This window comes from Pan troglodytes, chromosome 18 (assembly GCF_028858775.2).
Source record: "Pan troglodytes isolate AG18354 chromosome 18, NHGRI_mPanTro3-v2.0_pri, whole genome shotgun sequence".
Classification (NCBI taxonomy): domain Eukaryota; kingdom Metazoa; phylum Chordata; class Mammalia; order Primates; family Hominidae; genus Pan; species Pan troglodytes.
The window spans coordinates 10,351,978-10,366,925 of record NC_072416.2 but is presented as its reverse complement, the minus strand read 5'-3'; the positions used below and the strand labels follow the sequence as shown (position 1 = coordinate 10,366,925).

Sequence of the window (14,948 nt, the reverse complement as noted above, 5' to 3'; positions counted from 1 at the left end):
AAAGCAGCAGCAAGCCAGTTACGCTGACAGCCCCATCCAGCTGAGCGGCAGTTCGGCTGCTGCTGAAATCCTACTTACAGTAATGAATTTCAATGCCACTCGCCAGCCTAGGAGTGTTTGGGGGAGATAAAAGTCAAGCTGTGTGCTGTGCCTCTGACCTGGTTTTCAGTTCTAGACAACTTTTGGTGTGGTTGCAGAAAGTTGGACTTTCCAGATGTAAGCGTGAGGGCTTCGTTTTCTGGCCTGTAGTTTTATTGCTGTCTGCTTTAAGGCAGATTTTTGGAGGGGGTTTGTGCAGGGTTTAACTTGCTTTATAAGATTTGCTGGAGTCTGCATGCTGATGAGCTGCCAATTTGCATTCTGCGCCTTTGCAGCCATCACCTGCCCACAGCAGCACCATTACCCTACTTCCTGGGTCTCTGCTCTTCTATTTTCTACCTGCAGCCATTATTTTTTTTTCTTTAGAGCCTGGGGAATTCTCTTGCTCTCGCTGACTTTTTGCTTCATTCAAGCAACACGCCATTTGTCTATTTCAGTCAGGGAGCTTGGATGTCAAAGTCACAGGCACCTGCTCGATTTCATGAGGAATCATCATGGGAGGGGTGGTGTGCACCCTCAAAGGAAGACCCTGGGGCCCTCTTGATACCCCACCATCTAAACAAGTGCTCGCTAGGCAGCTAGTAAAACCAGACATCTGAGTGAAGTGTGCAGTAAAGAGAAGAATGCTTTGGCTTTGGCTCCTAGCTCCAAGGCTTTTATATGCTTTGTTACATGGGGTAAATTACTTCCCCTAGGCTGCTGCAAGGACTAAGTGCCAGGATATATGCTAAGTGTTTAGCATGTAGCAACAACTTTGGAGTCGGTGACCGTGATTCAGCTCTACCACTTAATAGCCATATGCCCTGGGCATGTCCCTAGCCTCGCTCAAGCTTCTGGTTCCTTACGGGTAGACTGGGGAAATAATAGGATTTATCTTGCCAGGGTGTAAGGATTAAGATAATGGTAATAAGTCCCACTTGCTGATCTCTTACTCTATCAGTACCTACATGTTCTGTAAGAATTGGCATATATATTTATGCTCTGATAATATATATATTGTAGTTACGCTAATGCACATAGAGACATTAAAAAGCAGTTGGTCTCTATGCATAGAGATTTATATGTATACGATTGCATAGAGTTTTGTGTATAAACATAGTGTAGAATATCATATGTGTATATGTACGTATACTATATATACTATATATCTTTTAACAGTCTGGTTCTGTTGCTCAGGCTGGAGTGTAGTGGTGCAATTATGGCTCACTGCAACTTTGCACTCTGAGGCTCAAAAGATCCTCCCACCTCAGCCTTCCTAGTAGCTGGCACCACAGGTGTGCACCACCACACACAGCTTATCTTTTAATCTTTTGTAGAGACAGGGTCTTCCCTATGTTGCCCACACTGGTCTTGAACTCCCAGGCTCAAGTGACCCTCCACTTTTTGCCTGCCTCCCCGAAGTGCTGGGATTATAGGCGTGAGCCACCATACCTGGCCAAAATGTGTATATTATTTGATCTTTAAAATATTTAAATGCATAAAATATATGGATACATGTACATTATATAGATATATACGTGATTTATTAGAGAAAATGCTTTGTTAGGTTAAGTGTTTTGTGTGTTTTAATACATCTCATTTTAAGAACCCTTTAAGTTAATGGTGCAATTATCCCCAGTTTATGGGTGAGGTAACTGAAAGAGGTTAGGAGAGGTTCTAAATGCTTTCTGAAAGCAGAGGGGTCTAGGAATCTGCTTTTTCAAGTTCACCAGGTTCTAAGAAAATCTGTAGCGCATAGGTTGGATGGACACTGTCTCAACAGTAAAATGCTTTTGCTTGTGTGTGCACATGTGTGTATGCATGAGAGTGTGCCCACAAAAACTACATTTCCTTCCAAAATGGCTACTTCCCAGGAAGTAGAAACAGGCTTCAGAAGACGTAGGTAATAAAAGTTGTCAGGATGTTGAGTGGGATCTTAAAGATAGTGGTCCAAGCTAACTGAACTGTATCTGTAATATTTTAGTTTAACATGGAGAAGATTTTACTGTTCAATATATTGCTTTAAGAAGTACATAGCTGGCCAGGCATGGTGGTTCGTGCCTGTCATCCCAGCACTTTGGGAGGCTAAGGTAGGTGGATTACCTGAGGCCAGGAGTTTGAGAACCAGCCTGGCCAACATGGTGAAACCCCATCTCTACTACAAATACAAAAACTAGCTGGATGTGGTAGCACGTGCCTGTAGTCCCAGCTACTAGGGAGGCTGAGGCAGGAGAATCACTTGAACCTGGGAGGCAGAGGTAGCAGTGAGCGGAGATCATGCCACTGCACTCCAGGCTTGGTGACAGAGCGAGACTCCATCTCAAAAAAGAAAAAGCCAGTGGGATGAAGCAATGGCTGCCCCTCAGGCATTGTCCACAGAAAATGCCAGCCAGCCTCTATTTCTGCATGAAGCATATGCATGACATATGGGCTTCCTTTCTCACCTCTGCCCACACTCCAGGGGGAGGACAGGAGTGGGATGGCAAGAATCTGCATGCACTGGCCAGGTCTCTTAAACTTGTTTGCTTCTGCCATCAATTTTCTCTACATTTCACATAAAATTTATATGCTTCTCTATTTTGGATAACAGCCTGCTTTTGGAGATTCTAATGTAAACTGTATCTGTCATCACCTCTTATATCCTCCTATTTAGTGGAGAAGGGCTCAGGTATAAACCAGTATTTTAGGAAACCCTTATCCTCCCTCCCACCACCTGTGAGGATAAAGCTAGCGACTTGTTTTAATTAACATCCATACATATTGTGTAAGGAGAGCACAAGAATCCCAAATTTAACGTCACCACTACCACCATCACCATCGATAATAAAGCGGGCACAGACTTCAGGGTCTGACAGTTCTTCATGTTGTGCCCTCTTTCAACACTTGCTAGATACAGCTTTGGGCAAATCATATGACCTATCAGATCCTTCCTATCCTCATAAAATAAGGGTAACCCTATCTTTAAGGATCAGTTGACATAGGCCAATACAAGCTGATATAAAACCGGCATGGTCTTCATATATAAGGAGTTTACAGAGAAGGGATGATTAAATATACTGAAATAAGATAGATGCTGTGAAGACAACCTGCAGTGTGGAAAAAAAAATGATTGGAGAACAAAGAGTCTGCAGGTGGCACACAGGGTTAAACTGCTCATGTATAAAGTTCTTATTGGTCAGGTGAGAACATGCCTCGTCAGTTAAGGGTGCACGTTCTGGAATCCTAGGGTGATCACCTGCTTGCTCTGTGACCTTGGAGAAATGAATCTTTGTGTCTCAGTTGCTTCACCTGTGGATAATAGCTTACAGTTTATGAAGTACTGCTGCAAGCACTTTATTGAGATTGCTTTCTTCTGCATAACAATATTAGGTCAGTGAGATGATCCTGAGGTGCAGTTGGGGAAACTGAGGCACAGCACTTTGGTTTAATTCATCCTGGATTGCCACCAGCAAGTTGACAGAATCAGGGTGCACACTCAGAATATGTTTCTAGAACGCACATGTTAAAAATCTTTCGGTGATACCAACTTAATAGGAATATTAAGATATAATGAGATAGGATCAAGATATTAAGTAACTAAATGGGGTGGACAGTTCAACCCTGATTTTTAAATAAGGAACACACGATTTTTGGCTCCTAATGAGCACTCAATGTATGTGAACTCTAGCACTTACTATATTTTTTTCATCTTATCCGAGGTCTCCCAAAAAGTAACTAATAGCCCAAACATATTTAAGATGAGTGATGTATTTTGTTTTAAACTGAAGACTTGACACTTCCATGCTAGGAGATAGCTAAGCTTAGTTCAGTTTCTTAAACAGCCAGGGTGAGTTCCACTGACTTCTTTGGGAAAATGAATGAGGAAGGGAAAGATTTTAATCCAGAAAACTAGGGAACTTGCAGGAGGCATCTGGTCTACTGGTGGCCAGGGCAGCCTGCTGCTCACTTGGGCAACACCCACCCCACATCCCCGGGCGGGCCCAAGTGCAATCACAGCTGTGGATAACAAATCTACCCACTGAGAGAGAAAAACCCATGGAAGCCAAATAACTCAGAACACCAACTTGTACCTTTTCAGACTAAGCTTTTATTTTTTTGATATTACAAACCAGTTTTCTTTATTCACAAACCACTGTAAGTGATATAAACACTAATTTCTAAAGACAGATATACACATTTTCTGGGTTTGCAGATTGCGTGATGTGTGTGTTAAGAAGTCACTATATGCCACACATAATATTAATTTTCCATAATTCATAATAGCAATAGTTATTTAGATAAATGAAAACATTCCAAATAAATACTGTTTAAAAAAAATCCAAAATGTTTGTTTACATCTCTGACATACATTTTAAAATGACTTATTGGCATCTTGGAGTGCCTAGACAAAAGATTCTGCAACATCGGTTGGCACTCACTTACTCTAAATGATTTTATTAAAACTACATACAGTCATGGGGGAAAGTACAGCTCATTGATGAAAATCAAAACCGCAAATGAATTTTACTTTAACCAACACAGTAAGAATTCTATGTTTGTGATTCGAAACACAATACAAATTCTGGATTTTGAAATCTGAGGCGGCAATTGGGAGAAATGTATTCTCCATAGCCCCCTGCTCCTACTCTTTCTTCCCTCTGGAGGATGTCATAGTATTTGAATAATTCGTTTCCTTTAAGAACATCAACCAGGCACCCATTGCCATAACACTGTTTTCCAGGTGGGGGAATGAGAATGTCTTAGTGATGCTATAAAACACCCCCTTGCCCCTCCCCTCACCCACCCAAAGAAGTCTGGTGAAAAGAACACTTTATATGCTTTTGGCTGATAAGTAGCTCCCCCCTCCCCCTTTTCTCTTTTCAAGATCACTATCATCTGTCTTAGGTATCGAAGCTACAGAAACTTTGTTTTCAAATCTTGTGAAACTTTATTGATGGTTTAATATCCAACTGATCTTACGGCATGCACATAGGATGGCAAGAGAAAGCTGGATCACACATTTTTTTTTTAAAGTTTTGTTTGGTTTTGTTTTAAAGCAGAGTTGTTACAGCGGATTGGCAGGTTCACAGCGGTGAGAGTTGATAACTTACTGAAGTGCGTGCCACAGGGCCTGCACTGTACACATGAGGACTTAACCTATGGCAGCAAAACTACTCAGGGACAGCCTGCTGCTGTTGTTTTTATTTAAATACAAAACAGGAAGACCCGTGACAGATACCCCAACTTAAGTTAACTTGTAAACAGGACAACGTGGAAAGTTCAAACAGAAGTACAGACAAACTGCAATTTTTCGGCTGTGTCACTCTGGCCCTGCATCCGAGAAAGGGGGGGAGACTTTGTTCTTTTGGGATGAAGAGGGTGGATCTACTTTTTTCTTTTTTTGCATCCTTCTGACAAGTGTCCTGGGCCTTGGAGACAGAACTAAAGAGATCATTTTGAGATAATCCTTGGGGGTATGGGAAAGAGGTGGAAGGGCAGGATCTCACGGACTGAAAAATTGCAGATTGTTCACACAACGCAGTCACGTTTCAAAAAGTACCAAGCTGATGAAAATACCATGATTATCTCTACTCAATGATTGCAATACTTGTAAAATGCTTCTATAAATCCGAATATGATTATCATGTAATTCCATAAAAATTATACGTCTGTCTCTAACAGTTGTTCTACTAGGCTAAAACTAAAGCTTCATAGACTGTTTCTAGAACTTAACAACTCCACTGCACAGATGTAAATTTTATACATTTTTTTTTTAACTGGTACAAAGAATTTAAGTTTTTATTACTTTCTTTTTTTGGAAAAAAAGAAAAAAATAGAAACAGTGCTTTTTATCACCTTTTTATTAATGTTATTTTTTCCCTCCCATAATATAAAAGTCAGCAATGATATCAATAATTTATTATACTGGAAGAAATATAAAAAGAATGCTTGTTGATGGCCTAACTAGCGGGTTTTTTTTTTTTCCTAAATAGCGACTGGTTAAGAAGCTGAATACTGCCGGGTGGAATGGTTTAAAGGGTGGGTTTGCACAGCTTCATTCAACTCAGATGCACAAGTGCTACTAGAAGCACCCCCTTAACAACATAACCTTTGGCTTGAACTGGCAATGAGTAACTTAGAACCATTGATAAATGATTGTTGGTGCAGTGGGTCGTTTAGATTCATCAGTTACATTTTTTTTTTTCTTTCAGCCAAACCCCAGTTCCAATCCTCTAAGCCCCTCCCAACCTCCCCTTTCACAAAATAAAATAATGCAGATGCAGAAAAAAATGACTACTGTAGTCACTTACACTCTTCCCAAACAGCTGATAACCCCAGTAGCTTAATATTCAGCATATATAATTCATTTACATAATATAGCACTCTGGATATGGCCCTAAACCAGTTTTTATTCATTATCTAGCATCTGTCTAGATCAACCACAAAAACTCCTACAGCCAGCAACCAAACTACGGAACCTTCAGAAATTAAAGACCCACAATATTAAAATACACAGAACAAAATATCTGAGGTATAAGATAAAAAATGTAATTTTTTTCCTTTTTATTTGTATTTTTTTTTTTTTAGAGTTGCTAAAATGATGTACTACTGCATGTATTGCAATACTCAGGCCTCGGAAAGCTTCCTTTCTCCCCACATTGGAAGGTTTTTATGGTTTTGTCATTTAGTATGGAGCAAAACGGTTGTATCCCCCTCGGTATATACTAGCCTGCAATGAAGAAAGAACGAGACCCACATCATCAGCATGGCTCCTAGTCTTGGCATCAGTCAAAGGTGCAAAAGCATTCTGAAACAAAGCAATTTGAGGGGTGTGTTTTTTACATTTTCCTTTTGCAACATGTGGATCATCAAAAAGACTAATGTGAAAAATAGACACTCAAAACCAACCGAAATGGAGGCACCCCCTACCCATCCCAGGTCATTCTTGGAGAACTAAAGATAGGGCCATTCCTGACCTTCCCCAATAGCTCCTCCTAAAGAAATTCCCTGCAAAACCAAATTCTGTCAGCCAGTCCTCTTAGCTAAAAGTACTCTGTTATAAGCTGGACAATGGACGGATTTTCACTGTCTCATTTTTTTGTAACAGAATAATCTGCACTTGAGGTTGAATTTGGACAATTTGTTGAATGTAATTCAACTCTCCAACACATTCCTCATGTGGACTAGGTGTTGAAGCAGAGTTGTTGAATGCAGAATTGGGATGAAAATCTCAATCTACTTCTTACTTGACTTGGCTCTGCAAGCTGTATGGAATGTGATCTTGAGAAGGGAGTTGTGGAGTTGTACAGATGAATTGCTTGACGTAATTAAGCTTGTGCAAAACAATGCTTCCAAATCACGGCTGAATTTCTAGGACTGAGCTTCAGTGAACTGTCTGGCCATGGTTTTAATGGCTACAAGGTGGCACTTAACGATTTCCTTTTTCTAAAAGTATTGGCAATTCAAATGAATGCCTATGGGGATTCATTTTTAGGATAAGGACTGATATTCTTGATCCAAGCAGAAAACTGCATGCCAAAGCTTTGTAATGATTGATTGCAAATGCTCTCACGTGATGGGCACGTCTTACTGTACTCAAGAGTTTCAGTGCATAGAAGTTTGAACAAGTACAGGCAAGTTCACCCCACCCTTACCTCCCAGTTTTTGCCCTCCCCCCACCCCCTCCCAAAACAAAAACCCAGACCTACCCCAAAACAAAAGGCAACCCCCAAACCCAGCTGATTCCTTCTACTTTCTTATGTACTAGGTACACACACAAAGTGTGCCCCTCTCTATTTTCTTTCCTGGGCGACTATGACTTTAAACATGAATTGTAATAGGGGAGGAGAGGCAGTCAGATTCTCAGCTGCCTGACAGCAGAGGCCTGGAAGTGTGCAGCTTAGCTCCTCTGAAGTCTGTGCTGGGGCTGGAACCTTGGGGCTATGTGAATGAGCAGCAAGGGAGGGAAAAAAAAAGAAAAAAAAAAGTTCTGCATTGACACTGCATTCTGTTAGTGATGGATTTAATTATCAAAATGACTAATTATTCCATTAAGGTAAGTGCTCTGCTAGGTGAGACTTGCAAAATTAGAAATATAATAACTTACATGCACTACATTGCCAAGAAATTAAGACATTTATCAAGTTTACTGGGAGGATTAATGTGGCATTTTAGCTGCTGTTAGCACAAGAGACAAATTCAATTAAGGGGAAGTGAGAGGACGTCAACCCGTACTGAGGTCCCAGCTGGGGAAAGGGAAGGGAGGCAGGAAGAAGTGAGGACAAGGAGAAACTTGTACTCACCATGGCACCAACGCCGTAGGTGGGGGCTGGAGCAAGTGCGTGGTGGTAGGGGTCGGCAGCATAAACTCGTCCGTAACTGAAAGGAAAATAGAGGTGAAGATTGATCCATAGTATGCAATTACAAAACAATAACAATCATAAAATCCAAAATACCAAGACAGTATGCAGGGGCCCTACTCATCTTCGAATGAGAAGCAAATTCTACTCTGCTGTGTAATATAAGAAGAGTTCATCTGTACATGATACATTTTTTGTGCGTTTAACATGGTTGCTATTCCTATGTTTAACAGATAAATACATACATACACATATACACACGTACTTACATATGATTTTCCCTGCCTCCCCCCCATAATACTGTTTCTACACTGCTCAAGTAGCTGCCTTAGAGACTGAGGTAGGTAAGAAAGAAACAACTTCAAGTATTAAGCCCAGCACCCACAGAGGGTATTTTAATTCTCAAGAGTGCCTTTTTCTCCTGATTCAGCTGTCACCATTCAAGTGAAATAGGGTGAATCAGAAAGGGTGAAGTGAACCTGTCTGAAGTTAGTGTCCACCATCTTAGAATGGAAAGGAACAAGTATATTTGAATGGAAGCACCCTTAAAGGGTCTGTGGGACCCCCATTCCCATTCCCATTCAATCAGACTGATTTGGTTTTGATCCTATTATTCCAGAACTTCTGTCACATTCATCCATGGCCAGGTTCTGGGAAGGGAGAGGCATTCGAAACAACAAATCTTAATGACAGTTACTCATCTTTGTGTTTTTCTCTCTACCATCCTACTACCTGCTATAGCTTCTGGTATAGGCTTTAGAATAAAAATGGAGAAGAGATGGAAACCAAATGTGCTGAATGCCTACTAAATATCTGGAAGTTAATTTTTTTTTTTTTTTTAAAGGAATCAGCAAGTGAAGTCACTTGCTCAAGGTCGCATAACTAGACAGGGCAGATCTTTATTTTTTTGGGGGGGGAGGTTGGGAGGGGGGAGACAAAGTCTTGCTATGTCACTCAGGTTGGTTCAAAACTCCAGGGTTCAAGTAGTCTACCAGCCTCAGCCTCTCAGTGTTAGGATTACAGGCGTGAGCCACTGCACTCAGCCTGATACTTGAATCTCTTAAGGCAACTTGCGTGCTTGGTCCACCGTATCCTGTGCCTGTACTTGTTTGCCCTGCCAGATATTTTCCTGGAGATAGTTTGAATGCTGCTATCTTAATACTGACTGAAGCTGACGTCCTTCCTTGAAAGCTGATACTGGACTAGATTCCTGTGCAAGTGACTTACCGAATGGGGTGTCCTCAAGAGGAAGAGAGGGGCAAGTAGGTCAGAGCAACGGGAAAAAAAAACGCAAGGTCTGAGACGAATATCTGCCACCTGATCCTATGGGTTTCATGCTACAGCAGGTTCCACCTAGAGGCAAGTGGGTTGGCTTTTTAATGCCTACATAAGTTTTCAGCATTAGCTGTGGGCTTTCCTGAGGGGTGAGTGATGCACCATTGAGTTAAAGTGGCTTCCTCTGACATGGGGCAATTTTCTGGAGAAGGGAACAGCTGTACTGTTAGCAACCAACATTCACAGCAGCTCGGCATGAATGCATCAGACGCTCACTGGAATCGACATGGTTTTTTGATTCTTTGACCATTTCCTGAATGAAGGAACAAGGCTGGAAGAAATGGTTTGTCTGTATTATCAACCTTCAGCTCGTCTCTCATCCCTTAGAGCCCAGTTTGCACGTACCTTTTCCCTCTCCTTTCCTGTTTTCCCCCATTTTCCTTCCAAGCTTTCTCATGGTTGGTAGATAAGTGATACCAATCCAATCCATGTTTGACCCCCTCACACCATGGAGTCTGGGAAGGTGAAGAGAGCGTGATGGACCTTCTCAGACTCCAAGTTAGACCCCAGGTGGAATAAAACAATTGATGATACCAGGTTTGCATTGGGCATGTTCCAACTCTCAAGCCCATCTGCCTGTGTCAAAGGGCACTTGAGTGCAAATAATCTAGATGAGGCTTTCAGCTTCAAGAGGATTCTCCTGATCCTCAAACAATCACATGAAGGGATGCCTCTCTTCTGAGGTGAATCTGTCAGTGAAACTGACAGCCATCTCTCTCTTGCCTTTCATTCTTTGGGGACACCCTTCAGTCCTTCTTATCAAAAATGGCCTTTAATCAACGATTATCCTTCTCTCTGGGAGGAAAAACAGGTATCGGTCCAAGGGCAGATGTGTGAAAAAGTTTTTGATAAAATAACATATTCAGAGAGGTCACTCCTGAGACCTGGGCCTTTACCCACTTAACTACAAGTACATAGTAACAGGCATAAAAGGAAAAGTATAACCGTGGTATTGGTCTTTATTTCATGAGGGAATGAAGTCTGTGATTGATTGGTCCAGAGAAAAATCTGTTTCCTCTGTGGTGAGACACTATATGGGCAATTTGAATGTATTTAATAAAAGCGTAGCTCCCACCTTTTCCTACTGCATACTTCAGTGGTAAATTCTATAACGCTGGGCATAGTTTCAACCTTTGTGGAAAACCCAAGGTAACAATTTGGCAGTATTCTCTTCCAAGGCAGAAGGAAAATACAGCAGCACTGAACTATTCCTCAGAAATGAGCTGCCTCGTTTTCTCTTCAGGGTGACCTCTACCTTCAGAATCCAATGGTTTTATTATGATTAATAAATTTCATTTCCCCAGAGGAAAAGAGACCATGTCAGCTCAAACTGAAAGCAAGGAGGCTTCTTTTCAAATGCTAATTTCTGAACACGCCCTTGTGTGACACTACAATTTAGTCACAAGGTTATTGGGGAAGATGTGGACTTGAGTGCTATGTTTGCAGCAGATATGCCAAGCACGTCAGCAATCTGATGTCCTCAGAGCTGGCTAAGCACAGCCCAGAGATAGAGCGCAGCAATGCCCAGGATGTCCACAGGAATGATGGGAAGATGTCTTACGGTCGCCATGTTAGGACACGACCAGCTATATGGTCATCCTCCACACCATGCATCCCTGGCCAAAGTGGGCAGTAGTGCAGTCAGATCATGATGATCTCCATGTGCCCACTTCCCATCCATCAGTAATTTCAGAAGAAATCTTAAATGTGTCCACTTTACTCCATGCACATGATGACTACACTAATATATGACACTAGTTCATCAACACCAACTCAACAGCCATAAATCTTGTCTCATTTTTTCAACTCTTGGTCCTTCAAACCAGCAGCTATTTACATGTATCAAATCTCTCAAGTCTGTCCATCTATCCACTTAAATATAAATCTAATCCTATGATCCCCCGCTTAAAATCCTTCAATAGTTTTCCATTGATCCTAGAATAAAATCCAAACTTGAATAAGCTGCCTCTGTCCCTCTTTCAATCTTCATCTTCCTTCCCTTGGTTACTGTGCTCCAGGCACATAGGATTTTTTTAAAATTTAATTTAATATTTTTTTGAGATGGTCTTGCTCTGTTGCCAAGGCTGGAGTGCAGTGGCACAATCTTGGCTCACTGCAAGCTCTGTCTCCCAAGTTCATGCCATTCTCCTGCCTCAGCCTCCCGAGCAGCTGGGAGTACAGGTGCCTGCCACCACACCCAGCTAATTTTTCTATTTTTAGTAGATATGGGGCTTCACTGTGTTAGCCAGGATGGTTTTGATCTCCTGACCTCGTGATCCTCCTGCCTCGGCCTCCCAAAGTGCTGGGATTACAGGCATGAGCCACCATGCCTGTCCCACACAGGCTTTCTTGATCGTTCCTGCACACATGCAAATCCATTCTCTGCTTAGTCTTGGCACTTGCTCACCCTCCACCTGACTTTCATCTTTTATGTTTGAAATCAAATGTCCCTTCCCTAGAGAGATGAACAGATGCTTCTTTCTCTGGCTCTCTGCCTTTTTTTTTTTTTTTTTCTTTTGAGACAGTCTTGCTCTGTCACCTAGGCTGAAGTGCAGTGACATGATCTCGGCTCACTCTAACCTCTGCCTTCTGGGTTCAAGCGACTCTGCCTCAGCCTCCCCAGTTGCTGGGATTACAGGCGCCCATCATCACCATGCCTGGCTAAATTTTGTATTTTGTAGACAGCATTTCACCATGCTGCCCAGGCTGGTCTCAAACTCATAACCTCAAGTGATCTGCCCGCCTTGGCCTCCCAAAGTGCTAGGATTACAAACATGAGCTACCACACCCAGCATGACTGCTCTTCTTTTTAAGGGCACTTTTCAACTTCATCCCTACCCCTTCATGTTGTATAGCAACTCTAACAATCTTATTTCCCACTCCACCTGATCATTTGCCTTTCACCCTCCTGGAACGAGAACTCCATGGAGGCTGGGGCAGTGTCTATTTTGTCTGCCATTGCATCCCCAATGTCTAGAACAGTGCAGGTAGAGAGGGGCAGGCCAATGGTACTGCAAGAGAGGAGGCAGCAAGACAAAGGAGTGAAAAGAGAAATGGGGCCTGGGAGAGAGACTCATGCCTGTAATTATGATCCCATTCAGATACGCTTTTTGAAGATTCTGGGTCAGCTGCTCCCAGACACATTCAGGATGCTTCAAGACAGAAGAAAACTTTCTGGGGACTCTAGAAATAGTGTATAATTTTTACATCATTTCTGTGAGTTTGCAAAACATTGGCCAAGTTGCCATAAAACTCATCAAAAGCCTTCAGGGAAAAACTAAACAAAGATATAAAAGAGGACTGCTTTCCTGGCTAATTCACCATGGCTTGCAACCATCATGAGACCTCATCTTTTTGACCTTTAGCAACAAGTTAAAACTGGGAAGCAACCCGAGGCCTTGGAGATTCAGGACTTGGGGCAAAAAGATCCAGGTTTGAGTTCTGCTTTTATGATGTCCTTGCTCTCATGACTTGGACAGAGCATGCTCTCTGAGCCTCATCTTCCTCATTTGTAAAGCAGTAGTTTTCTGACTGAGCCCTACCTAACTCAAGGTGCATTCAAGAAAACCAGGTAAATATTAAGCCACCTACAGATAGAGGAGATTATGATACATGGCTTCTTAGATGGTATTTCACAAACCAATCTCTCCCTCCTTGCCCAGACTTTTGGTCTGCAGAGGCAATTGAAAAATTCTATTCTAATATAATCACATGCAGCTCTACCGATCAAATTACAGATGCGTTTGGAGTTGAGATCTAATTTATGAGTTACAGATGTAGTTTAAATGGAAATACTTACTTGAACTTAAGGTTGTGTTGGAGCAAAATGAATAAGTATGCAGCCTCTTGAATGGGAATATGAACCCGTGTTTGTTAAAGTGCTTTATCAACTCTACTGAGACATGTTAGTAAGAATTACTATGTACTCCTAGTTGAAACAAGCTGGATGCTAATGAAATACAATGGGCCCATGTTGGTACTCCACACCAGGGTTTTAACATAATTTTCTTATAGGGCCACAGTAAGAACACTAATTAATTTCACTGTATTTTACTCCCTATTTTGATGAGGAGCGTTTATGCCCTGGGAACTTTTTATTCTTCCATTAGTATCATCTCCCCATGCTTCTCACCCCAGAGATAGCTGGGTGAATCCTGTGGAGCAGAAAGATGAGTGAAATCTGCTCAGTTCTCAGATGAAGTTCAGAAGGTAGCAAAGACATCCTAAACAGCCAAACTGCAGCAAGAAAATGAATGGGCTTGTACCCCTCCCAACATAGAGAAGGGCTGCAGAGTATGCATTCAAAATGGGATGTCTCACCAGGGATCAATGAATGGCCCGGGTCTCTGCAATGCAATTAGGGACTACAGTGCCTCCTTTATCCTTATATCTAAGGCATAGTCTTAAGTATTTGGAAAAATGAATCCATGCAAGTCGCACACTTACCATACAGCATACCAACAGGGCACCAACCGTGGTTCAGTGGTTCTAAAAGCATGCTCTTTAGAGAGCCATGGTCTAGCTAAAGGGATGTTCTCTTTCACTTCCCTGTATAGGGTCAAATGAGATCTAGCAGTTCTGGTGTCTATCCCCCCGGGTGGGGTGCTCTGGGGCACCAGGTAAGAAGGGGGACATCAGAAGGTAACCTGCACCTAGGAAGAAGTGATTCCCATCCCACTTGGATATTCGTCCTATTTCATTGCCCTCATTTTTGGGGTTTGAGGACTTTTCCAAATGAAAAATAAATGATGTGTTGAAGACAATCCTTTGGTTTGCATTGTTGCTGGCATCATTACCAATGAGTTGTTGCTTTTCCCCATCCGGAGGAACTGCATCTGGAACATACATTCCAGACCAAGTGTTCTGTGTTTGGACAAAATGCTCGGCTTTCAGCAATTCTCAGGGGCTGGAAAGGAGTCACAGCCAATATTGGCCAGGAAAAGAAAGAACAAGACCAGAAGGGGAGGGCACCTGGCTTCTGAGTACTGCAGCACTGCCCCAGCTACTGCTTTACTTCCTTCTCTCATCCAACTACAAATAAATGAATCCGTTGTCAATCATAAACTGTTATGGGCATTTATGTTTTCCAACTCAACCATCCCATACTCGTCACTAAATGAAAATGCAGCAAAAGAGGCTGAAGGCTTCTGACAAATCTCTTGGCAATTCTGCAACTGCAGACAGGTCCCCTCAGCT

The 14,948-nt window shown here is 42.1% G+C and overlaps 1 protein-coding gene and 1 long non-coding RNA gene across 46 annotated transcripts in view; one reads left to right on the top strand and one right to left on the bottom strand.

Annotated features, from left to right (window-relative positions):
* Positions 1 to 14,948, top strand: part of LOC129137392 (uncharacterized) — a 66,565-nt gene that overhangs the window by 42,074 nt on the left and 9,543 nt on the right. The gene's annotated exons all lie outside the window — the stretch shown is intronic.
* Positions 4,143 to 14,948, bottom strand: part of RBFOX1 (RNA binding fox-1 homolog 1) — a 2,477,231-nt gene continuing 2,466,425 nt past the window's right edge. For 31 of the 45 annotated variants that reach the window (XM_054668820.1, XM_054668821.1, XM_063796601.1 and 28 more), the window contains 2 exons: positions 8,361 to 8,436; positions 4,143 to 6,865 (listed from right to left, as the gene is read on the bottom strand). In XM_054668820.1, coding sequence (XP_054524795.1) covers position 6,865; positions 8,361 to 8,436 — 77 coding nt within the window. In that variant the 3' untranslated portion in view covers positions 4,143 to 6,864. Of the gene's footprint in view, positions 7,999 to 8,360; positions 8,437 to 14,948 lie in introns of all 45 variants that reach the window. The other 14 variants (XM_054668819.2, XM_054668822.2, XM_054668831.2 and 11 more) reach the window with 2 other exon arrangements.